The sequence below is a fragment of the Papaver somniferum genome, chromosome 11 (assembly GCF_003573695.1).
Source record: "Papaver somniferum cultivar HN1 chromosome 11, ASM357369v1, whole genome shotgun sequence".
NCBI classification, from domain to species: Eukaryota; Viridiplantae; Streptophyta; class Magnoliopsida; order Ranunculales; family Papaveraceae; genus Papaver; species Papaver somniferum.
The window spans coordinates 54,038,777-54,065,547 of NC_039368.1; the positions used below are offsets into that span (position 1 = coordinate 54,038,777).

The window sequence follows — 26,771 nt, forward strand, 5'->3', positions numbered from 1 at the left end:
AATCAAATAAGTTTGTATGTTAGAGGCAGATACGTATCAAAAGTCTTCACTGAGGTTGAAGCAACTCTTAGGCTATAAAGGACGTCACCCAAGGGAATCAAGTACATAGACTCTTACGAGGTTTCAAGAAACGTAAGGATGGCGACTGCAAATGAATTTCTTAGACGGTTAATTTGGTCTCAAATACATTCTAGTCCGAAGATCTATAGTATGCTAGTGTCTGTAATGGTTTGATAAAGTGTGGTGTTCAAGCTGGACGAGGTCCCGTTTTTTTTTTTTTTTTCTCGTTAACAAAATTTCTGGTGTCTTGTATTTTTCATTTTCTGTATTATATTATTTACCTTTATAATAGGAATAACACAAGTAGTACGAAATAGATCTAGATAGTTTAAGTCTTTATTATTTGAGATTAAAAAACAAGACTTGTTCTTGTCAATTCATATCTAGAAAGATAGATTGCAAGTTTTATGATTTTTGAGATCGTCCAAGAACTCTTCTACACAATCAGGTACACGGACCTTTGGTATATACATATTGATTGTGGAAGAGGAATAGACAAAACTCTATATACAATCTTCTTCAAGGGTCTTTGCTTTGAACTACTTGTGATTATATTAGGTTTTGTTCATACAGGTTGCAAAACGAAAAAAGTTGCTGGTGTATTTGGTACTCTTTCCTTTTCAGATATGATCCATACCACCGTACAAGGGACTTGGTCATTTCAACCCTTAGGATTGATTACTGTCAGGACTATTTCAGTGAAGCCTATCAGGACTACATTCTCTCAAATTGGTTCTTCCAGCTCAGAAGGAGCTGTAGATAACCTAAAAATTGTTAATGATATCTCAATGAAAATTAATAGTAATCCTGAAGATAATAATCTTCTAAAGCTTAGGAGGCTCAAGCCTAGTGAAAAAATTCCAAGTGAAAACTTTGTATTCAGGTTTTTAAACTACATACTTGGAGGCAATCAACCTGAGAATTGGTCTGAAGATACAAGAGCCATTGTCATGGTAGCTGAGTTTATTGATAAAGGTAAAGTCGCTGACCCTCATGTTGCTCATTCGGTTAGCCAATGAGGAAACCCAAATCTTTTGTTAATGATCCTAGCAGTGAGAGACCAATACCCGCTGCCCCTATCAGACTCAACAACTTTTCCAGAGATAAAAGAGCTATTAATCATGAAAACCTCAAAGCTTATCAAGATACCTTCTTCAATTATTTCGGTCAACAAGATACTATTTTCAAGCCGAAGATTTTCCTTTCCATGCTTTAGTTAATTTTCCTCATGTTGATGATGTCTTAAAGATCAACAATTATATGGCTTTTATAGAGCGGAAGCTGAGATCACTTAGAGGCACCACTTTTCAGGTTTCAACATTTAACTTTTTTATTATTCACTTGCTACAACGTTTTCACGTTTTATTTTACCTAGATGACTAGTTCTCTTGCCAACATGGTAGGCTGATGAATAATTGTAGCTAAGAACTAAAATAAAGCTCAAGATGAGGTTCAGAGGATATTAAGCCAACATTCTGTAAGGGAAAAGATAAATCCATCTCAAACTTGGTATTGACACTTGAAAGATGATTAGATTCATGTACTGAATATCGGAAAAAAACATATCTTTTGAAAGGTTTAACTGATGCGAGATCTGATTTAGCTGATCTCAGGTTACAGGTTCTTGTTATTATAGATACAAAAGAAATTTTGAAGTAAGGTCTCGAAGATGTGAGAGTAAGCTTACTTAGACTAAATCAAAAACAAGACTCATAAAATTATTCTTAATTCTGTTAGATTTGAGTTAGCTACCTCACGTGCTCAAGCAACTGATTACCATACTGAGCTCACAAGGATTTCAGTTTTTCAGAGCTTTATTTATGGTAGTCTTCCTAGTACCTATATTGTAGATGGTGAAGATATTCTCGTTATATCTGCAGGTACTTCTCGTTACTGCTAGAGAGGTTGCTGATTCTTCAGCACCTAACGACCTAGTTACGTAATTCGGCATATTATTCCGAATGTTACCAAATCATACTTGATTCTCCAGCACCTGACGACATAGTTAGGTAATTTGGCATATTATTCACGAATGATTCAAAAATTTTACCGAATTATACTTCTAGGAATTACCAATAGGTACCATTATAGTGTTCTTAGTTAGTGGCAGGTCCACCCATTAAAGCCCACTAATCAGAGGTCCATAATTAAGAGAAAACATGAAAATGGACCAAATTTTTTAAGCCCAGGTCCTGTACACGTGCGGGACAAAGTGTACGAAATTTCTAAATACCTAAACTACCCTTCCAATCCTACATATATTAAAGCAGTCTATTTCAAAATTTCTAAAAAAAATTTCAGCCGATTATTCTTGGGAAAATTCTGCTCTCTTTCTTCTTCTGGATTTGGAACTAGGGTTTCTGAAGATTTCTTCTGCGATTTTTAACAGGTATGTTGCTTAATCTTTTCGTTTTCTTCTTTCTGCTACAGTTTAATGGAGATAGGTTGTGTTCTGTTTTTTTTTTTATGATTCTTGTTCGTTTTTATTCAGTTATTTGGTTAGATTGTTAAGTTTTTAGTTTATTTTAGCTTTCGATTTGATTATCTTTCTGTTTTCTTTTCAAAATCAGTTTTGTTTTCACTTTCAGATCGTATTATCCAGCAGTACATATATGACATACTCATTGTTTGTGCTACAGTTTTTGAATCATTATAAGATTTGAATTTTGGATCATGGAGATTGGTTGTGTTCTGTTTTGTTTTTTATGAATCTTGTTCGTATTTATTAAGTTATTTGGTTAGATTGTTAAGTTTTTAGCTTATTTTAGCTTTTGATTTGATTATCTTTCTGTTCTTTTTTCAAAATCAGTTTTGTTCTCACTTTCAGATCGTATTATCCAGCAGTACATATATGACATACTCATTGTTTCTGCTACAGTTTTTGAATCATGTTTAAGATTTGAATTTTGGATCATGGAGATTGGTTGTGTTCTGTTTGTTTTTTATGAATCTTGTTCGTATTTATTCAGTTATTTGGTTAGATTGTTAAGTTTTTAGCTTATTTTAGCTTTCGATTTGATTATCTTTCTGTTTTCTTTTCAAAATCAGGTTTGTTTTCACTTTCCGATCGTATTATCCAGCAGTACATATATGACATACTCATTGTTTCTGCTACAGTTTTTGAATCATGTTTAAGATTTGAATTTTGGATCATGGAGATTGGTTGTGTTCTGTTTGTTTTTTATGAATCTTGTTCGTATTTATTCAGTTATTTGGTTAGATTGTTAAGTTTTTAGCTTATTTTAGCTTTCGATTTGATTATCTTTCTGTTTTCTTTTCAAAATCAGTTTTTTTCTCACTTTCAGATCGTATTATCCAGCAGTACATATATGACATACTCATTGTTTTTGCTACAGTTTTTGAATCATGTTTAAGATTTGAATTTTGGATCATGGAGATTGGTTGTGTTCTGTTTGTTTTTTATGAATCTTGTTCGTATGTATTCAGTTATTTGGTTAGATTGTTAATTTTTAGCTTATTTTAGCTTTCGATTTGATTATCTTTCTGTTTTCTTTTCAAAATCAGGTTTGTTTTCACTTTCAGATCGTATTATCCAGCAGTACATATATGACATACTCATTGTTTCTGCTCTTAGATTCTGTTTCTTGCATAGATCTCTCACTTTTTTTAGTTTGACCCATCAGTACGTATGTGAAATACTGTATTTTAATACTGTTACATCTTTGTCACATTTGCAGGTTCAAAACATGTCTGATGCAGAGTGTTCCAATCCAAATACCTACTGCTATGCATACATTTACTATAAGCATCATCATTTTGCTCACCTCGTTACTTTTAAGTCTAGTATTGATGACCTGAAATTTCTTATTTGTGAAAACTGGAGAACCTTGAACCCTTCTGAGATTATCATCACTTATGTTGAGAATGGTGTCAAAGTGCCTGTGATTGCTGACTTTCAACTTCATGGTCTCGCTGCCTTGCATTTTTCAAAGAAATCGGCGTTCTTTGAGCTGCATGTGGATTTTCTTTCTGCTGGTGGATGTAGTTCCTCTACATTCAGCGACGTCGACAACAATTCAGAACTGATTAGGGCAGATAGAGATAGTTATGAAACTGATGGAAAAGAAATTGTTAAACCTCTTCTGTCCGATGGGTGGGAGAATGTTTTTGATGATCCTAACAAGCTTTTTCGTGGTGGTGTTGATGCTGTTCGGTTGGCCTGTCAAAAGTATTGTTTGAAGACTGGGTATCGCGTAACAAAGGTGAAGAATGATCGTGAAAGGTTCACAATGAAATGCAGTAAAGTCCCATGCACTTGGATGATCCATGCAGTTGCTATTGATTCTACTTGCGATGTTTTTAGGATAAAAAAGTATGTTGGGAGGCACACTTGTGGAGCTGGTGTGAAGTTGAGAAGTCCTAAAGTATCGAAGAAGCTGGTACACAACCTTATTCATGATCGTGTGATGCACAACCCACTTATCAAGCCTCGCGAAATTGAAGATTATATAAAAGTTGGTGCTGGTGTTAATATCAAATATCACCATGCATATCATGGTTTGGAACGGTCACACCATGAAATTTTTGGGAATGATGTAAAGTCTTACTCTGATCTGGTTTGGTGGGTGAATTCATTGAAAGAAACAAATCCTGGCTCTTATGAGGATTTTCAGTTTAACGATGCAACTCAGACATTTGAAAGGTTATTCATCGCAATAGGCGCTTGTATTGAAGGTTATAGACTTTGTCGACCAATGATTTTTGTTGATGCAACTTTTCTGACCGGGAGATTTAGAGGTACCCTTATGGCTGCTACTTGTCTGAATGGGAATCAAGGCAAGTGCTCTTTGTTACGTTTTAATTGTTATTGTTTACAAGTTATTCACTGCTTTTAATCGTTGGAACTTTTTGAGTATACCATTTATGTACTGAAAAGTTATTGTGTCTAACACACATTAATTCATATATGTAAGCATAAGACCTTTTTTTGAGTACAATATGTCTATTATTACTGGAAATTCTTAGTCTATTTTCCAGTACAATATATGTTACGTCTATGAATATAGCAACATATTTAGTGACAGTATATAATATATGTACTGTTTGTTTTTTCCAGGTTTTTATCCGCTAGCCTTTGATTGGTCCCAGGAGAGGATGTTGACAATTGGGATTGGTTTATGTGCAATCTTAGCAACATTGTTGATGACCGTCCTATCACCTTTATGTCTGATCGTCATGAAGGATTGTTGAGGGCTATTCCTAAACACTTTCCTACTTCCCATCATGGCTATTGTTACTACCACTTGCAAGGAAACTTACCAATCAGGAAATCGGACGAGAAGTACAAAGAAGTTATGGCTTGTTTCAAAAAAGCAACTTATGCTCTCACACCAGCAAGATATGAAGAAGCACTAATGGAAATGGAGTTAATGGGAAGGCCTGGGGTTGCTGAGTATTGCCGCAATATGCCTAGGGAACATTGGTCCAGCGCGTTCTTCACTGGCTGTAGATTTGGTCAGACTACATCAAGCGTTGCTGAGTCCTTCAATAATTGGATTCGGAAAGACAAGAGGTTGCCTGCCCGCCCTCGTTGACATGATCAGGTTTGTGTGTGTGTTTTTTTGTTGGTGTTTTCTTTGTTTTTGGTTCATTTTTTTTTGTTCAAAATTTATTACAGGTGTTCTTTTTGTTCCATTCATAGGTTACGCGTTATGGAGTTGATGAATGAACGTCGCGAAATGAGTCTTTTGATGGACCCAGAGAAGCTCACTCCTACCTACGAGGCGTTACTTAAAGAACATATTCAAATTGGTCGAGTTTGGAATGTTACTCAGTCATCTGCGTATGAGTATGAGATTCATTCGCCTAGGTTAGCTTTATCCCATAAAACAACTTTTACTGTACTATAGCATACATGTAGGAGTGAATCATATGTTTGTTTTTTTGTATTTGTTTGCAGTGCTGCATATATGTACTGTTTTAAGTTATTTGTGCTGAAAAGCTTTTTACGCATCTGCAGGTCTCACACTGTTGATCTGCTGAACAAGACTTGCACCTGCCAAAGATGGCGTGTTTATGGTTTTCCATGCTCTCATGCTACACAGCTATATCTGCCAAGGGTGATCGATACGTAGATTATATCGAAGACTACTTCAAAGTTACAAATTTTCAGCAGCTGTATTCAATTGCTATCAGACCAATCCCCAACTACAACAGGCCAGAGCAGTATCTGCCAGAGGATACTATTTTTCCACCCCATCCACGAGTTCCACCAGGTAGGCCAAAGGGAAATCGTATCAAGAATGCATGGGAGAAAGCTAGGAAGTCCGTCCGTTGTTCCAACTGTAAGAAGAAAACTCACCACAACAAGGCAACGTGCACTGTCATTCCTTCATACCCATGAGTTTTAGATTTTCAGTTCTCCCTTATTAGTTCTATTGGTCACAATGCAGATTCTGTTTTGCGCATCATTTTAAATACTTTTGTTCGCTTTTTTTAGAGTGCTGAAATTATGTACTGTTTGATATCTTTCTGGGACAAGGTACTTTGTGCTCATTTAAGACTCTTTTAATGGTACTTTGTACTGCATTATCCACTTTCAATATTATTGGTTTTCAGGTTGATTTCCAAGTTTGTTCAAGACTTTCTGAGCACAACTATTATGTACTTTCTGTTCAATTAAGACACACCAAACAAAGAGACCAGCTCTGAGATTCATGTTCTCTCCCATCATGATTAACAAATTTAGAGAGTCATATTCTTCAATTGACTCTAATAGCTGGTCTATGTTACATAATACAACCAAAACACTTCATACTATGGACTTTTACCATCCAACATGTCAACATTTTTATAAAGCCAAACAACTGTACATAGATTAAACACAAACACCATAGTTTCGAGAACAATTGTTATCAAAATAAATAAGAATAATTACTAAACTTTGATATTGTCTAAAACAAACTAGCAAACTCTGAATATGTTCTCTATGATAACTTCTACTATGCATTCCTAATTCATATAAGCACTGTCTTAAAAACCTTTTGGAGCATGAATATTCCAGCTCTCCTCAGGAGGAGATGTTGCTGAGAGTATTTTGCATGCTAAAGAGATCCTCTTCTTATGTATTTTGTCCTTTAGTTCTTCTGGGTCTCCCAAGCTCATTCGCACTCCATCAATTACTTCCTCCTTTGCAACTTTCTTCATGATGTGCATGATATATATTGCACAATCTGGATAGTCTCCCTGTTGAGGTGTTGGGTAACTAATCATCTTTACTCTGCTTACAAGTGGAAGGCGCAGGCTCGACAAGCGTTCATTAATTGCTAACAAGCAGTATTCTGCCATAAGATTAGCATTATCGAGACACTCATTTTTGGATACAGCTTCCCAAGTGTTGTAGTGGAAGAATTCGCCTTTCTCGCATTCATACACAAGAAGCGTCCAATGCACGTTTTGGTGTGACATTGGAATAATAATCTTCCTGGTTCCTTCCTCCATATTCCTGATGGGTAAGAATACAGCAGTGTTTGCTGCTACTTGATGTACTGGGTCACTTAAATAAAACTGAAAAAGAATTAAATTTATCAGTGTAGTAAATATGTACTGAAAATTATAGTGTAAAACACATATATGAAAGCATAATATTTGTTACAACATAAAAAAAATTGTTTCGTTTTAGTTTCGCAGATATGCTATGCCCTTTACAAAGACATGATGCATGTTGTTTATAAGATAAATTGGAAAACATACCCAGCCTGTTGGATCAATGTGGAGTACTGGAATGTACTTTCTCTGTCCATTCACTGGTTGCTCATTATGATATGCTTTTTTCAGTTGGTATTGCCAGTAATTTATAAGATCTCCCTCTAAAGCCCTGTTATGTAGCAGATCTTCAAAGGTCTCTGCAGATAATATGTGATGACCAATCACAGCAGGAGCTTTCCAAGCACTGTTGCTGCAAATTCAAATAATCCAAATCAATTATAAGTTTGATTCTAACGAAGAAGTACATAAAGTTTTGTTAAAATGAAAGGGACATATCCAAGAGAGACTCACATTGAGGTAGCTTTGTCAAAAAAAGGAGAGAGAAGCGCTCTTTGTTGTGAACTCAAATCCTTATAGAACGGAGATTTCCTTAGGCTCAACAACTTGCGTGCATTCTTCACTTTTTTAGTAAGTTCTTGCAGATTTGGATCACCTTTAGCTTTTCTCTTTCTCACATTCTCGCTATCCTTTTTCTGAACTTTCTCTGTTGGGCAATCTTTTCCAACTGGGTTTTCAGTTCTGGACTTTGTTTTTCGCCTTTTATGTCCCGACAGTCCTTTGCCACTAGCAAACTCAGGATCAACTCTTTTCTGCGGGTGGCTCCGAGTTACTGGCTTCTGAGGGGTGTATGTGATTTTTGGAGTAAGTTTCTTCTCCTTGGCTGAGATAGTCGGCTTTTTCTTCTCCTTGTCCATGACTGACGTGGTCGACTTCGCTATTGGTTTGACTTCATTACTCTTTGTAGCCAGCCTATCTTCGAGTCTCTTGGCAAGTGTTACGTCATCTTCCTCTGATGTTTGACTAACTCCAGGTTCGTTATCCTTCAATATACCATAAACGTAAAAAAAAATGAGAGACTAAAAAAGCAAAAAAAAAATGAACAGAATAGAACATATGTATTCTTGGATTCTTTTCAGTACAGAAGTTATGTACTTTTAGTTTCACTGAGTACATAACATATGTACTGTTGGTTTTTCCCATGTTATTGAACATATGTAACATAAGTGGTCCATTAAGTATTGATAAATTTGTTACTTTTCACTTTTTTGGTAATTATAATTACCTTCTGTAGCTCAGAAAGAAGTTGGAGAGTCTCAGCATATGCTTTAGCTTTTTCGGCGCTCATATTCTTCTTCAGTCGAGCTTCCTCTGCCTTTTCAGCATCTAAAACTGGATACTTCTGTTTGAGAATCGGCAGCATTAGTACATATGCTAAAAGCATCATTAAAAACAAAACATAAATTCATTAAACAGAAGTAGATTTAGGTACTTACAAGACTCTCTAATTTTTAGTAGGCTGTTGCTTTCTGTCATTCTTCATTTCTTCTTCCTTTCTACTTCATTGAATGGAATGGGATCCCAAGGTTTCCTTATTCCCTGCATTTGAAACAAATCAGACTACGAGCTATTTGACCAAAAATTGATATACGTACTGCTGGTTATATGTATCAGAAGGATATATGTACTAGGTTTAGAACATGTTCATACTTCTTGTTCAGGTTGCTGAAGATCAGCTTTCAAACGAGCTTTTTCAGCTGCAGCTAAAACAATTGCAGAGGCTTCATAAGTGTAGGTGCAGTATCGATTTGAGCTTGCTCATCCGAGGGATCCGTTTGAGCTTGATCTGATGCTCCTCTAGCAGCTGGAGCTTCATTATGCGCAGGCGCAGCTGCAAGATGGATTTGAGGTGGATCAGGTGCACCTAGATCAATTGCAGGCTGCTGCACCTCTTCTCCATTTTGATCACTTGGTCCTAAACCCAAGTCAAAAGTTGGTCTTGAAACTTGTGATGGAGGATCCAGATCTTTAGCATAAAATTTGTCGAAGATTTGAGAAGATTCCATTTTTTCCAAGCTTGGTAAACTACCAGTCGACGGGTACTCCAGACTAAGAATTCCTAAGGATGGATAAGGATCTCCCATAATTTCAGCTTGTAGATATTTTGAGTACTCATCGGTATAAATACCCTTCCCATGGATGGCCAGGTCAATCAGTTTCTCCATCGGCACGGTATGCAGTTCTTTGAGACTCGGCAGCTCACAAACCAAAGGCATAAACTGCATATTCGGCAACATTTCTTCAAGCGATGCACCCTACATAAATGCAATGCCAAACCGTATTATTTTATAGGATGACAAAGTATAAAATTGGTAACTAGTGTAACGTTCAATTCGCTCACCTGTCTATCTCTAAGAGAACCAATTTCCACTTCAATATTACCCAGAACTTGTGTCGCTGCTGTTTGTTGGAGTTCAGCCTTTTCAGTCTGTTATTCAACATAAGGTGATATGTTTTTAATCAGTATTGCAGATATGTACTTGTATGTTTTTTCAGTATAGTAGATATGTACTGACAAGTTTTAGTTTTTTACAAACTAAACTAATACTAGAAAGAATATAACTTACCCGTGATGGTTCTGGCATGCTCTTTTCCTCTTGCAGCTCTTTCACCTTTCGCTCCAAATCAGATCTAGCCCAAATTTTAAACTGTGAAACTTCAATATCGAACTGTGTGAGATTTTCTTCAGAGCCCCCCATAACAGGCATTGTTGGAGTAGCATTTCCCTGTTCATTCGACTTTTCTTGGGTATCATCTGGAATTTCCTGTTCATCCTATGTTACCAAAGGAGTAGTTGCTGATGGAACGGTGTCATCCAAATCATCATGCCCTTCTTCAGAGCTACTGCTAGATTCTTCTTATCCCGAGTTTGGTTGTGGAGGTGGGTAAGCTCTGTGATATATATCATTCAAAAGCTCTTCTAGGATACTCACATCAATGGGGAGTCCGTCCTCTTTCCTGCTCTGTAATTCACACCATTTTTCTGCAATTGTCAGCCTCAAATCTTCATTCTTTACTTCCAAATCCTCGAATTTTTCTTGCCAATCTACTGTCAATGGCACTTCTTCAACTGGAAGCCTTTGAGCAATTTCATTCAACATTTCTTTTTCATACATATTATATTCATCCTTAAATTCTTTAGAGAACTGGAAAAGTACATATAACGCACACATATAACCAGTTTTTGTATCAGTATAACATATATGTACTCAAATAAATAGTGCATATGACACACACACAATCATTTTGGTCAATCATAAAACTGCTTTTCTGATAGTGTCTTACCTAAAACAAATCATTTAAGTATAATTATTTATGAAAACACAAATAATTATACTTAAATTCATCAACTTTAATCAGTTTTTTAGATATGTACTGGTGCATCATTGTTTCCTAAACCAAAACTACAAGAAGCATAATGAAATAAAACTTATCCTAGTAATATGTATTGTTTTTCTTAGGGACTTACTGTGTATTGCGAAGCCTCCATATCCTTTAGAAACTCAACAGATATTTCTTTGATGTTCCACCTTGCCGCTCTTGGAAGGTATCGATCATCTGGTAACGTCACTGGTTTCACCAAGTGAGTATGCTCCGCATACAACAACTATGACAAAAATAACATCAATAGAATCAAATACAGAAACTTAAATGACAGTAGAGTAAATATGTACTTGGAAAAAAAAAGCTTGTACTAGATGATCGATACCAACAAATAGACGACACAACCAGTGATGTCCTCGGGAGTGTTGTAGTTCTGATTGATTTTCTTCTCTAAGAAACTATGTATCAGGTCAGGCCAAGATACATTCTTTGACTTCTCAAGATCATCAACTAAACCAAAGTACTTTTCTTTGAGTTTATGAGCATCTTTTATTGTAAAAAACAAAGTAATACACATAAACAAGCATAATAGCTTAACCATATCTTCAATTGTTTGTTCAGTTTCTACTCTTGGTATCCTGTACTCCATATCTTCATCATCTTCACTATCGGTTACTTGTTCATCATTGTCATCATCACTGTCTTCGCCACCTTCAAATTTACAATTCTTGATACCAGTACGCTTGAGCAGTTTCAAGATGGCATCTTGTAGCATTGGTCTTGTAACCGTGTTGCTATCACCAAAGTGTCTAATGTAGAATGGTTTCTGCCTCCATCCACCACCTACCATCAAAAAGGTGTCATCAGTTCTTCTTCCTGCCATTCTTGGAATTCCAAACATTACACCCATTTTTTCTGGTGTCGACGTGATAATGTGTGTTTCACCTCTTCTAACAAACTCAAATGTGAGCTCATTCTTGACTCGACCCCTTTTGTAACACTTCAAGTACTTTTTCACTGCAGCTTCCAACTTTTCCCAATGACTTTCTGAGTACTTAGTGTGCCAGAACATCAAAAACATCTGTCCATAAGAAGATTCGGCTATCTTTTCCAATGTGGCTTCACTCAAAGTATATTTACTCGCCTTCATTCTGGCAACCAGGCTATGTAATGCTGTGAAACCAGACCTATACAACTTCCTAACAGATTTTGGCACAACCTTACCTGCAAAATTTAATTGGTTTTATTTCAGTACAACATTTATGGACTACACATTCATCATCTCAGAAACACAATCAATCACTATTGGCCTTATGTACTTCATATCCAAAGATCATTATCACATAAACAAAGAAACAGATGAATTTAGAGTACATAAACACTACAATGTCTCAGTTTTTTAGTTATGTACTGCCAATTATGTGCCAGAAACACAAACAGTGGTAAATAGACACATAAACAATGTTACCCATTCACTACTGGACTTATGTACTGCCAAAAAACAACCTAATTAAGAAAAAACCTCAGTATTTGATATATGTACTGCTGGCTCTATGTATCAGAAATAAAATGAAACAAATTGCATATCACTTTTGATTCTTATTCTGCAGTTTTATAGTTATGTACTTCCAATTCTAAGTGCTAGAAACACAAAGTAGAAGTTGCATGTAGATAGGTTTTCTGAATCAGTACCTTTTTTCTTCGATTTCGGTGTTTCAACCTTTTTACTCTTTTTTCTCTTTGATTTTCGTCTTGAAATTCTTGAATCGTCTTCTGATGTTCTAGGAGCAGTGCTATCATCCATTATTGTTTCTTCTTCTTGGATTGTTCTTGTGATTTTTCTTGTTTTAACCATTATCGGAAGAGAAGAGAAATTTAGGTTTAGGGTTTTTCAAACTAGCAAAAATCTCTGAATGATTTTTGAGATCTGTTGTCTCAAAAATCTCTAAATGAATTTGGGATAGCTAGGATTCTCTGAATTCTTTGTGAAGAGAATTTTTTTTTCTCTTAGAAAACGAATGATTTTTCTGACCGTTTCAGCGGTTTTGTACGGGAATAGATAGTGGGTGCATTCTTCACACATGGTAACTATTAGGGTAAGCTCGTCATTTTGCTCTTTTCAAAATATTATGTACCTAGTGGTAAGTCTAAAATCCAGTTGGACCCTACTATAAATAACCTTATGGGCTTAGGACCAAACAAGAAATTTTCCATTATACTTCTCTCTAGAACTAAGTACGCGTGTTTTGTGGGCTTCCCGAATAATCCGCGGATTATTCACAAATCCAAATAATTCGGCTGAGTGAAACAACTATTGATTCCTTTCCAAAGGTTTTTTTGTAAAAACATTGCATCTAGTGGGATACGAAGTAGAAACCACCTGCCCACATGTCCAACCATCTAACATTATTCTGTGTGTTGATTTTTTTGATTTAGTTTCTATATATTTTATATTTAAAATACAGATATTAGGTTATAGTTTCCTATAATATTCATCTAACCACTTTTTTTTTATGTTAGTTTTTGTTTGGATGAACACATACTTGTTATATAATAAATTTATACAATTTAATTGGTTACTTACTAATTTATACAATTTAATTGGTTACTTATTGTTACATAATCATGTTAAAATATTGATTTTTTCCACCTTATAAGTCATATAAATATATAAAAATTAGACTCATAAGGTCATAATACTTATCAATTTATTATATATGCATGCAGAATTTTGGTTGTCGTATTTATATTTCAAAAACGAATTATACACGTATGTATGCCGTTCCGAACTACTATCGAATTAGAACCGTTGACCGACTTTTTGACAAAATACAAATTGCACGAATCTGTATAATACTCATACATTTGTCGTCTCAAACTTCTCCCCGTACCCCGAATTTCTAACTAGGCCCAACGGTTCAGCCGAAGAAACCCTAGTTTTTAGTACCTCAGCTCTTGAAGCAATTGAAGGTTTTCATGTTTCCCTTCTCTCCTCTCGAATATGAAGTTCCTTCTTATGTATTTTGAATCGAGATAAAGATAATACCTCAGCTCCATGTTTTTTAGTACGCCTTTTTTTAGTTATTTTGTATTTTCACTCTTATGTTTTACTATGAGACATTTAGGGTATATTATTTTGTCAGTACGATGCTTCATTTTGTCACATTTGCACTCTTTTGATTTTTTGTTTTTGGGTTGTGAGTTAGTTTTACCTTGTTTTCAGATAAAACATTTTCTTAGGCTTATTTTTCCTTATTTGGACTAGAGAATCTGGTCCAACTGTTACTTTTCTTTACTTGAATATTTAGGTGATAATGATAACTTTCATGACTTAACTTTATTCTGTGGCTTAACTTTATTATTACTTTAATATTTAATCACCAATTATTTTTGGTATTTTTCCACCTTGTTCTTTTTCAAAGTTTATGCTCAAGATTATATGCTCTTATTTTGCCGTATCTTCTTTTATTGTTGTAATGTGTATTGAGCATTGTTGTATCTCTACTAGGAATTACATGTTATCACCTGCAGTGGTGTTATGCTAGGTATTATCTATATGTTTTTTGTCCAATGTACCATTATGCGTTGTCTAGTTATTGGCCCGGATATATTAACGGGTTGGTCTTACCCCGGCTTGGTATGTCACCGGTGGAGATCTGTAGCTACAAGCTTTTGGTCTTGAGACCTGGACAACCATTTATTTGGTTTTTTTCTTCTCCCATATTGCATGTTGATCGACTATTCGAAAGTCAATTTTTTCGAGATTTAATTAAATTAATTCTTTGAAAAAGATACTTGATTAGGGTGGAGAATGCCTAATAAATACTTCTAAGTCAAAGCGATAAATATTTTCGTTGAGCGGTCACTAGATTAATATAAATTGAAAATTTCTAGCTTACAGATAAAAAATAAAAGTAGTAGCTGAATTCTTCAGGTTTTTCCTCATTACAAATATAAAAGATAAAAATAACATGTTTGAATATTTTTTCTCTTCCCAAGGGAAACTAAAACTTCATACTCTTTCATGAGGTGTGGGTTTCGAAATCCAAAGCTCATGGCTTCACTGATAGTATTTTTTTCAGGTGATAAATATTATATTGATAACCGAACTCTTCACTAAGTTTGTTCCTTAATTTATACGATGCTCTCCCCATCTTTTGTGAAATGGTGTAGGGACTTTCCCATGAAGGTGATAATTTTCTCTACTTAAATTTAGTGTTGTTAGATAATACTTCTCTCAAAGTCATATCTCATAGATGAAACTCCCAGGCTTGAAATCTCTCTGGTTCCTTGTCATGCCACATTGCTACTTTTCAAGTTGAATTAATGCCTTATTTCTTTTGAGATCAATTTATTCCAATATTCTTAAGATAACATCATCATCCATTTATGAGTTCACTAGTTATTTTTCAGTCGGGGATTTTAGCTCTATTGGGAATTTGGGAGTACAACTTTCATTCAAATGCTAAGGAAAATGGAGATTCAAGGTCGATATCCTCTTCGTTGTGCCCATAGCACCTCATGCAGTATTTCCCATATCCCTTATACTTTCAAAATTCATGAGAGAACTCTTACTTGATTCTAGTTTTATAAGGCACATTACTGATATTACTCCTTCTAATTAACAAATTGGAGGAGATAATTGCAAGGTATGTGATGGAGGAGTACTGGAAACCAATAAACACATCTTTGTCAAGTGCTCTTTCTCTAGAGCTATCTAGAACACTATCCCTGGAACTGAAAAATTTATTGAATATTATGGATCATCAATCAATGACTGGATCAAGTTTGAAGAAACACCCTTTGAGGAAAAGTGAATGGTCAGAATGGCAATCGCAATGTGGGAAACATGAAAAGAAAGATGTACGTTGTTGTGTGTTTCATAATACCAAGCATATAATTCAGTTGAAATTATCCGAAAAATTCAGAATCTAGATACAAGAAACATATTAGGATGCAGTTACATTCCAACTATAATAACTTACATGAGAATCTCGTGTCATGGATTCCTTTAAATAAGATTATTTTGTTAATTGTGATGTATTTTATAAATCTCCTTCAAATTATTATGGCATATGTATAACTCTCAGAAATTGTGCAGGTGGATTTGAACATGCCAAATGTGGATATGCAGATAGATACATAAGTGTAGAGAATCAAATAGTGGTACTCTGTGGTGTGTTATGTTATGGGACAAAAAGTTAACCAGTATGAGTATATGCTTTTGGATGGATTCAAAGAAGGCGATGTCTAATATTAATGAAAATGAAAATGTCAAAAATACTATTTGGCGGAATCATCCAACCTTGTCAGATATCATAGAAATTGCTAAAACTTTACCATGATTGTCTTTTAGATTTATTAGAAAAAAATGTAAATATGCCGACAAATAAAATAGACAGACATGCTAGAACTTTTAAGGTTTCAAAGTTATAGAATTATGTACCCCGACTTCATTTATTAGGAGGTTGAGGAGGATAAACAAAATGTCTTCCGCTTAATTCATCGATGATGATGCGTCTCTCTTTCGCATTAAATAAAAAAGAAAGTTGAAACCATTAAATTGCGAAGGGCTGTATTAACTCTCCTAAAGGATGCGACGTTCTATGAAGAGACTGTTTGTTTTGTTTTAAGAGTCGCTAATCTTGTATATAAACCCCATCCATGATTCATTCTAAAAACAAGAAAAACAAACAACACAATCTGATTTCACTGACACCCATTGTGGTCATCGTATTGAGAGAGAAATAGAGAGAGAGAGCAATAGAAAAACACTAAGTTTGGAGTAACTTCTATTCACAGAAGAAAGATCGTTATATCCTGAGAGACATGTCGCAAGTAAGATCATCAACACCACGGTAGGGCGAATTTCGATATATCTGATTACCTAGAGTCTGTTAGGATACCATTCAACAAGTTATTTTTCGACTTCTAGGAGCAAAAAAGTCAGAAGTTAGTTTGGGTGCACAATCTCAAAATGATTCTATAAGTAAAAAATTTAACTTTTTGTGAAACAAAATGTTTTTTCTTCTGGGTTTGACTTCGGCTTCTCGTATCCGAGCACCATCTTAGTAATTTTGTTGGTTATTTTTACCGTCTATGAGTACAACAATGTCTAAGTTCTATCAATGATGGTTTCAGTTTAACGGAATTTAAAATTACCCAAATGATGAGATAACTTTTTTTTCTTCTTTTGATACAATCAGCAGGGCTAAAAATCCAAAACCAAAACAAAAAGAACAACAACAAAAAAAAATGCCCAAAACCACGTAATGAGATAGTTACTAGGATATAAAAAGTACATCCTCTATTTAACGAAACAATTGACAAGATTTTGTAACAATTGTATTAAGATCCTAATGCATGGATATGCCATTTCCCTATTAATTACACGGGTAATTTTCTGTCGCCATTATATTACGGTACATTTCCTATTAACTAGCATATCCTTAGCCAAAAGGTGTTGCAGTTCCGAAAAAAAAAAGTGGTCTATGTGTTAACATTAATTGTCTCTCCTATCAATTGCTCGTATGAGGACTAGTAGCGAGACAGTTGTGCTGAATGGTTCAACGCAATCAAAATCACCTTTTCACGGAATGGTTCAGCGCATCTAGATTTATTTTTTGATACGACGGCTGAGATTGATTGCGATGAACCATTCAGCGCAACCTAAATCTACTTTTCGTTGAATGATTCAGCGCAGCTTCCTAAATCTACTTTTCGATGAATGATTCAGCGCATCTAATATGCTAGATTAGACCTACCATAGGACTTAGGAGGTTGTCCTAGCTACGTAAACTTCCAATCTAGATGCTAGATTAGAATACCATGGGACTAAGCCCAGTTGGTTAAATATGAAGCTTTTACTAAACAGTCCAGATTCTTCACCCTCCCCTCTTGCAGATTCTTACCACAAGATTTTTGTAACAAATGCTTCTCCCTAGTTTAATCGGTGGAGCTGGACCCTACACCACCCTTCTGACCAGAATTATCTTTTGGCAATGATAATATAAACTTGTATGTACGAAAATGAACGAGAGTAGGAGGTAAGAGAGGTTCGACTGAGAAATGGCTTCTCAGCATCTCTCTTCTTTTTCGGCTTCAACCATTCCCTCTCACCTGATCTCTCTTTCTGGAACTTCCACTTCTAAGACCTGTAAGTGTTCTCTCTCTCTCTCTCAACTGCTTCAAATGAAATTCAATGATATATGTTCATTTGATATCTGTCTGGCAGAAGAGAAGATTTCTTTGCCTTCCTTGGTTTCAATTGAAAAACCCGAGCTTTATAATTTCAAACTATGGTTGTGATTTTGTTGTCGTAGTCGAATTAAATCATCAAATGTCAAAATAATGTTATAATTTCTGTTACCTTAATGGTAAGTTGATAGCTGATAACAGAAATGGATGGAGACTAGAAAATGATAATTGTTTTTGCAGATAATAATGCCAAGTCAATTGGGTTTCATGCACGAGCTAGTCTGGAAGAGAGGAGCTGCAATCATGGAGATGAAGAACCTTCAGTAGAACAACTTAAGGTGAAAAGTTAGAATATCCCACTCCCTTTACTAACTCCCACTACTTGCCCCGTCTTAGTAAATGGACAAGTATATACTGAATGAGATAGAGGGTCTTTTAATTTTGCCTCAAAGATAAGTATGCACCACAGACTGAGTCTGAAGAAGGAAATCCTTTGATAATTATAATACATGCACAGATGAATCTCAAAAGGTTTATCTTTTATAATATAGAATCCTGTTTCCTTGGTTCTTAAATTTGATATGCCCTCTGAAACCTAATCTGACAAAGTGTCTAGTTATAATACTTTTGATGAACACTTCCCTTTTTACCTCAAGTATTAACTACCTTTTCTACTGCAGAAAGAGCAACAAGCATCAGCTTCTCGGCGTAATTTTATTGCGTCAGCATGTTGTAATCTAGCTTTGATAAGCACTGCCGGCAGTTACGTAATTGTACCCAAGGTTAGCGCTGTGGAAGGACTAGACAGACCTGGATGTCGCAATTGTGGCGGTAGTGGTGCCATTATCTGTAAGTATATGGTTTTCAGTTTTCAGTACCGTCATTTTCCGTCTGTTTGATTTGCATTTCGTAATATACAACTACCCCTTTCCTTCCACACTATAGAAATCATTGAAAACCTAGCAAACCTTTCATTTGCATTCTGAAATTTTGTGCGACTTCACAAGAAATTGCACTCTTATCTTCTATGGCGCCTTCAGTTGATCATTCCCATTAGATGCTCAATTACACCTGATACGTCAAAGTAACCCTTACATAATGTGTAGAACCCAATCATAATTTTGATGTTGGATTTTCATCGAGCTTCTTAAGCCACATTAACAATTAGCTTGGAGAAGGCTTGTAATCCTCTACTGTTCTGTGCTTTTAGGTGACATGTGTGGTGGTACAGGAAAATGGAAAGCTCTCAATAGAAAAAGGGCTAAAGATGTTTATGAATTTACTGAATGTCCAAATTGTTATGGTATGTCCTCTTTCCATAATAAAAATGAATATTCTGACAAAACTTGGAGTAGTCATTCTCCATTTCTTCACCTTCGCTCTGGAATCTGTTTGTCAGATCATTCAGGTGCTGTCCTAAGGTTTACCTGGTTGTCCATGTCTTCTGCAGGTAGGGGGAAACTTGTGTGTCCAGTTTGTCTAGGAACAGGTGTGCCTGATAATAGGGGATTACTGCGCAGACCCAATGCCAAGGAATTGCTCGATAAAATGCACAATGGACGGTTATTGCCAGGTTCCTAGTAGTTGGATCCATAAAGTTGAACCCTGAGTTATTTACCAGTATAAACTTGTAAACATACTTGAGAACTGGATGGTAAAGAAAGTAAATTTTGGCACATTACATATCATCCATGTATTTACTAACAGATTATACTTTTGTCATGATTGGTAACTATATACTTTGTTCCGTTGGAAAACATCTGACTGAGTTCATGGATAGGAAAACCAAAGGATTTATTATTAAGAAGCTTCAGCACATACAACTTCATGTAGAGATAAAAATAAATAAATTCAATGAATCCAGGTTCACCTAGCCATGTTATGTTGCTGTCAATATTTCTAGGTTACTTGGAGAGTTTACTTGTAAGTTATTCCACTCCCTTATAACAAGATGCTTTTATCAAAAAATTACAGTTGCTCCAATGGGTGTATTGTTCTATCCAAAAAACCAAAAACGGTTTGTTTTACCACTCGGCTAAATTAGATAGACCACTTAAGCTTTTCCATGACCACCTTGGTATCACCTACAATTTGTATGTGCAGGAGCTGGCTTTTAGTCTAGGCCCAAGATACAACCTCCAGTGCTGCAAAACACTCTGCATGTTCAGTTGAGTTGGCTGGTCATCTAATGGTTCTGCAACCATACTACCTGCATTATCTCAATAGTTTAGTTCAATTCCACATGATTTTGAAGATTTTATGATAGAAGCACTTGTTCAGGAAAGATGAGTGTTGCAAGTTGCAACCAACAGTGAGCATGATGGTTTTAGACTTCTCAAACTCAAATCAATGCCAATCTTTTTATCTATAGTACAATTTAGATCTGGAGCCTTACCACATAAAACCAAGTCAGACCTTTATTTCCACAAGAACCACAAGGTAATGCCAGCAAGCTCCAGGCACAATTCTAAGGTGAAAACCAGGTCTTGAACAATATGAGTATGAGGAGTAAATTGCCACTCAAACAACTCCATGGTAAAGGTAAAAGAAATAAGACAACTTTAAAGCAGGATTGGCATCTAAATAGAATTATAGCCGCAGTGACAAATCTTAGCAAACAATTTTATTTCTGCATTGTCTTAGCAGATTTTGCACCTTACATCCAAATGTTGAATGATAGAGTTGAGTTCACAAGCTGTCGAGAGACTTTCAAAACAGTATTTCCAAGTGAAGTTTGTGATTCTTCGTAGTATCCCATGTTTCCTGATTCCAGATTTTGGTGCCGAGATTCTATGCACATAAGAATGACTAGGCTGGTGGTAGCAAAGACAGTTATTCTTCCAAGAGTAACATCAAAACAGAATTATAGCTGCAGCGACAGCCATGAGTAAGATTTGTTGGAAATTCGAAGTCCTTGTATATAAAAGTACTTGTGGTTTCAATCTAGACAGACTACATGGTTTATTCAAATTCAGATTAATCGAAATTCAAACAGATGACAGGATTTATTCAGTTTCAAGTTTTATAAACAAAAGTTCAAAACTTTTGTAGCTCAATTTCCTACACCTTAGATTGATCCCTAATTAACGGCTTTTAATGATGCTCAAACCCTACAATGGAATCTCAAGTTGTGTTAACTTCACAGTGCTAATAAGAAAACTTTAGGAATTGAAATGTAAGAGCATCTCAATGCAAATTCCATAGACAATGCCAAAATCTCAAAATCTCAGCTAAGAATCAACATACAGCACATCTGGTGCATTTTTATCTCCAAGGAAAATTTCTATAATCAAATTCTACAAGTTAATGATAAACAAAACATTGTCAAAGCCCAAAAATTCAAAAGGATTGAAAGAAAAACCTTTTTATTCCATGATGACTTTAGCACCAAGAGCTTTCATTTTCTCGATAATCTGCTTGCCTTCTTCTTTGGTAACACCTGCTTTTATCACCGTCGGAGTCTTCTCCACTAAATCTTTAGCTTCCTTTAAACCTAAATCAGTAAAACTTCTAACCTCTTTAATAACCTTAATCTTCGAAGCAGCCTCAAATGCTTCTAATTTCAATTCAAATACAGTCTTTTCAGGTTTGTTTTCCTCCTTAGCAGATGCTGCTGAAGGTGATTTCATTTTCATCACTCCAACAGTCCCAGGTTTCATAACCCCAACTACAGGTGCTTCTTTCATACCTAATTTCTTCATTATAATCGATGAAAGTTGTGAAATTTCTAGTAATGTGAGTCCAGAAACTTCATCAACGAGATTAAAAACACGGTCAGAAGGTGGACTACGATGTTCAGTTGGATCGAAATTTGATGGATCGTAATCAGCTGGAAGTCTTCTTTGATCGATCATTTCTAACTCTTCTTCTCCTTCTTGTCTAGCTGGGAGACTGAACTGTCTTGTAAGAAAACCCATAATGGAGGGTTTTGATGTGATTGGAATCGAGAATTTGTTGAATCCATTTGAGCAACGAAGAAGAGATAATCTCGAAATCATACTTATTTATTGATAGTGATCTAGAATCACAGTGGAAGGATGGGAGTATAAGTTATGAAGGTTTATAATGAGGGACGATGAAGGTGAGAATGGGAACCCTAGTTTTTATCTTTGTTTTGGTTCCGGTGATGGCTGGGAATATAAATTTTGCTATCCACATGGGACTAAATCGGTCCATTTTCGTTGACCAAAATCAAAAGGGACGCCGATTTTTTTTTTTTCGTTTCCTAGCAATCCAATGGAGCAAGGTTTGAATAACTGGTGAAGGCTCGCGTCATCGTCACTAAGCGCGATTATTCTAATGTCGTTTATCACTCATGTTTTGGGCATAATACGCGTTATTTAGGGAAAAAACATGTTTTTCTATACTTCCTCAGTCCCTAATTAGTTGAGCTATTTGGTTTTAAATTTTGTCCCATAAATAGATGAGCCATTTCACTAATTAAGGGGATATTCCTAAAACTACCCTTTTAATAGATTATTGTTACTATAAGAAATATATATAATTTGACAGTCATGTTTATATTCGTTACGCAAGTGTTTTAAAATACTTTTCAACGGTATTAAGTTTACGAAAAACCGTGCTATAGTTTAAGAGATATATCATTTCGAAGTTTTACAAGTTATTATCCATAAGGGCATACTTGTAAAAAATACTTAAACATACTCCTCTTCTTTCCTTGCCTTAATAATTGTGCAAACTACAAATGACTCAACTAATTAGGGACGGAGGGAGTATATTAATTAAAATAACGAGTGTTATAACGGTTAAATAGAAAATGAAAAAGAATTATGATCAAAAATTCCTATATAATGGTTATAATGTGCGTGAAAACGGAATTGACGGCTCTAATAACGTTGTTATAACGGTTTTTACATATTATTATTTGTTTCTTTACTAAGCAAATTCTTGGGGTGAACAATAATCTGATCCCAGAAAAGAACAATAATTTGTCCACCGTACACTTCTTGTACGGAATTCTTAATACCCTTTTTCACAAAATGTATAAACCTTGTTCTTTTCTGTAGAGATCTAACTTTTTCTTTAGAAATTAACTTCTTCGGAGACGATTAGAGTTTACATACAGTACTTCAGATGAATTCGACTTCTGAACAAGTTTGAGCTTGTTTGCTAATCGATTTGCTCTCCGTTGAAGTTTGTTGACATATCTTATTTTATGTTTTTACTTGAAACACTTATAGAGTTCATGACTCTTAAGAGTACAATAAGAACATGTCAATGTGGAGGACGGTTCAGACACCATAGATGAGCATGTTGCTAAACAAATTGAGGTACCTGAAACATGTGAGATAGAATTTTCAATAGACATGGAAAAATCCATTTTATCCTCCAAAGTGGTTGAAGAAGTTTCTCCCGGTAGGATATCAAGATTGATGTACGCATTGCTACAATTATCAAAATCAATATTTTCACCAAGGAGTGCAACACTTAACTTTTCATCTTCATTTGAATCATAGTGATCAGATATTTCATCAAGAGTTACAGCAAGACCTTTGTTCCTAGTGTATTTTCTACGATTTGGACACTCATTAGCAAAATCACCAAAACGTTTACACTTGAAGCACTATGGCATATCCTCATCATCAGTGTAGACGGTGTCCCTATTTTTAGGAGGGGAACGGTCATGAGGTTTGAATGATGACCTGGGTTTATCTCTGATGAACCGTTTACTTCTCTTCAAAAGAAGATCTCTAAACTGTCTTATGATCAGTGAGACTGAGTTGTCAAGATCTTCATCTGGTGAAAAAGTCTTCGACTATATAAGACAAGATGGTATACAAAGGCACACACACAATTTTCCACCATAAATGATCCGAGCCATCGAAGACTGGCGGTACGTTTATAGAGATATCGCTTCTGTCCATAGAGTCAGATTGCTACAAACACAAACTTATGAGGTATTTACGTGTTTGCCTGATCTGATACCAATTGAAAAAGCAGGGGTTAAACAACCACACCCAATATTTCGTTAAGCAATCTGTATAGACTAAACTCCAATATAATTTCGAGAGCACCAACTTAAAGCGATCTCAATCAAGAGATATATCAAAGAGCTTTATCTCTATTTCTCAATGCAATCAGCAAACCAAACATATAGAAATCCGTGAGCATGATTGATATGAGAAATAACTTGGATGGTACCAAAGACGGATGCCCAAGTGTCAATCAAGTTATATCCAACAAATAAGGTCGAATTTATCAACTAATTGAACTACGCACAACCTGTTGTATTTTAATTATATAAACAAATATAATGCGGAAAAGAAATAACACAGACACCAGATATTATGTTAACGAGGAAACCACAAATGCAGAAAAACCCCGGGACCTAGTCCAGTTTTGAACACCACATTGTATTAATCCACAACAGACACTATCCTACCACAAGTTAAATTCAGACTGAAATGTAGTCGAGCCCTAACCAAGTCTCACACCGATTAAGATACAGTCGCGTTCCTTACGCCTCTATAACCACTCCGGATTCCGCGCACTTGATTCCCTTAGCTGATCTCACCGACAACTAAGAGTTTCTACGACCTAACGTCGAACTTATAAGCAAATCCGTCTCCCACAGATATGTTTATTCTTTATTCGGTTTTTGTTCCGTCTTTTGATAAATCAAGGTGAACATGAACCAATTAATAATCCAGTTTTATACTCCCGAAGAATCTTCATGTGATGAGTTAACCTAAGTTATCCATATGAACACTTTTGACTTAACCACATTCATCTAACACTTCTAGATCAAATAAGATGATCAATCAATCATGAAAGATAACCGAGTGAATCTAATTGTGTTTCAAATAGAGTTGTTCAATTGTTCACTATCTCATAGAAATACATATGAAAAAATTGAAACAAAATCGGATTGATTTGTAATCGTACAAAGTACTTATACAAGTTCATGAACATTAACCCACGATTTGCAAAGATTGCATTCCTTAATTCATAAACGTTTAAGTTCATGAGTATGAGAATCATACTTAACGATTTTAGAACTTAACCACTGTGTTCGCAAACCAGGTACGCAAACAACAACTCTGTACCTTGGAATGTCCAGCCGTTCGCAAACCAGGTGTGCGAACAGCCGTCCCGAACCCAACTCAGGTAAAACCGTTCACATACTAGGTATGCATACCGTGTTGTATCCGGACATGGTTAATTATTCTAAAGTCCCATTTCAATCATTGAAACATCCTTAGAAGACGACAATGGATGTCTCACACATACATTAGCTTCAAGTAATTTTCAAGTGATCGAATGATCAATACGAAACTTTCCAAGTCGACATCAAATAATTGTCTCACAAAAATCATGTAAGATGTTTCAAGGAAATTTTCACATGATCATCTGTTGACTTAATATTTAGTTTCCGACAAATAAATTGTCTCCAACTAAACTCGTCAAAGATAATGATGAACATAGTTAAAGAAAAAAGCTTCCAACACATATTTCAAGAAATAGATATGCGAGATAAACTCAGCTCCAAATATCAAATGTGTATAATGTAAAAGTCTATATAGCTATAAGATTTAGTCTCATTAGAAGATAGAATAGAATAGACTTCTGAGTGATAGACAATTTTTAGTCTCCACATACCTTTTGTTGATGAAGTTCCTCCATGCTCTCCTCGGTAGATCTTCGTCTTCAATCGATGAACGTCGTGAAATCTAAAGCTCAACTACACATTCTATCCTAATCCGAGACATAGCTATAGGTAGACTAGAAATTAAGTATATAAGTTTTGATCAACTAAACTTGACAAACAAGCTTGAGATAGCAACGCTTGCGAGTTCAACCGAACCGTGCTCTAACAAAGTCAAAGTAATTATGCATTGGATCTTTAAATTCTCACAACTTCAATTTAACAGGATTAAGTAGAGATTGGATTAGTATTTCACTTTTGAAATCTTTTGTACGTCCATGTCGTTAGTTTAATTGGTTGATGTTATTTTTTAGTCTTGATAATCAAGATATATAAATACACTTCTTGAGTGGATATGGTATACTCAACCAAAACCTTCCATCGAACATGGTTCTTCACTCTTGAAGAATCGTTAGGATATACTATACATTAGGAAAACCTGAATACGTGATATTTTTTCCCTTGAGTAAAAACTAAACCCTAACAGAAAGAGTATTAGAGACGGCTGAATATTAAGTGAGATAAACACAGATTTAAGTACCACATTATCAAACATATATGCAAGTTGGATATAAACAATTTTACGGTTACAAAATTTTGTTAAGGGATGCTGACCGAACTTGACTAATTATAATTAACCACTAAACATGATTAGTGCATTAGAAACTAGTTAAATACATGGTTAGGGGGTGATTCTGATTTAATATTTAAATTCCTATTTTGTCTTATTATCATATCCCGCAGTTAGTTTCCATATCCCCAATTACAGCGTTCTAGATAAACCATATATATAGTTGTTATTCTAGTGAATTTACGAGGTTTAGATAAACCCGTAGATTTCAGGATATCTCCGTGAAGATCAACTAATTTCTATCAATTCTACCCTATTTATTCTAGGTCCGTTTATTCTATTTTGATTCCGCTGTAAAATTTTGTCAAGTTTGACGCTTTTATCTGT

General features: G+C 35.3%; 4 protein-coding genes across 6 annotated transcripts; 1 reads left to right on the forward strand and 3 right to left on the reverse strand.

Moving 5' to 3' along the window:
- Nucleotides 1-7,034: 7,034 nt before the first annotated feature.
- On the reverse strand, nucleotides 7,035-9,068 carry LOC113324429. Its single transcript, XM_026572746.1, has 5 exons — nucleotides 9,063-9,068; nucleotides 8,852-8,968; nucleotides 8,080-8,609; nucleotides 7,774-7,978; nucleotides 7,035-7,587 (listed from the first exon to the last, which is right to left on the reverse strand). The coding sequence occupies exons 2-5, from the start codon at nucleotides 8,912-8,914 to the stop codon at nucleotides 7,054-7,056; spliced, it is 1,332 nt and encodes a 443-aa protein (XP_026428531.1). The 5' UTR covers nucleotides 8,915-8,968; nucleotides 9,063-9,068; the 3' UTR covers nucleotides 7,035-7,053.
- A 2,392-nt stretch (nucleotides 9,069-11,460) lies between these two features.
- Nucleotides 11,461-12,903, reverse strand: LOC113324430. The gene is made up of 3 exons (XM_026572747.1): nucleotides 12,643-12,903; nucleotides 11,627-12,174; nucleotides 11,461-11,496 (listed from the first exon to the last, which is right to left on the reverse strand). Exons 1-3 carry the CDS (start codon nucleotides 12,803-12,805, stop codon nucleotides 11,461-11,463), a joined length of 747 nt encoding a protein of 248 aa, XP_026428532.1. The 5' UTR covers nucleotides 12,806-12,903.
- Nucleotides 12,904-17,970: 5,067 nt separating this feature from the next.
- Nucleotides 17,971-19,904, forward strand: LOC113322679 (protein PHOTOSYSTEM I ASSEMBLY 2, chloroplastic-like). Its single transcript, XM_026570820.1, has 5 exons — nucleotides 17,971-18,106; nucleotides 18,388-18,485; nucleotides 18,828-18,996; nucleotides 19,358-19,450; nucleotides 19,598-19,904. Exons 1-5 carry the CDS (start codon nucleotides 18,019-18,021, stop codon nucleotides 19,726-19,728), a joined length of 579 nt encoding a protein of 192 aa, XP_026426605.1. The 5' UTR covers nucleotides 17,971-18,018; the 3' UTR covers nucleotides 19,729-19,904.
- An 18-nt stretch (nucleotides 19,905-19,922) lies between these two features.
- On the reverse strand, nucleotides 19,923-22,253 carry LOC113322678 (50S ribosomal protein L7/L12-like). 3 transcript variants are annotated; one of them, XM_026570816.1, is made up of 2 exons: nucleotides 21,509-22,253; nucleotides 19,923-20,356 (listed from the first exon to the last, which is right to left on the reverse strand). In XM_026570816.1, exon 1 carries the CDS (start codon nucleotides 22,143-22,145, stop codon nucleotides 21,513-21,515), a length of 633 nt encoding a protein of 210 aa, XP_026426601.1. In that variant the 5' UTR covers nucleotides 22,146-22,253; the 3' UTR covers nucleotides 19,923-20,356; nucleotides 21,509-21,512. The 3 variants fall into 3 exon arrangements, with proteins under 3 accessions (XP_026426601.1, XP_026426604.1, XP_026426602.1); XM_026570819.1 differs by lacking the exon at nucleotides 19,923-20,356 and adding an exon at nucleotides 20,363-20,614; XM_026570817.1 differs by lacking the exon at nucleotides 19,923-20,356 and adding an exon at nucleotides 20,627-21,016.
- Between the last annotated feature and the right edge of the window lie 4,518 nt (nucleotides 22,254-26,771).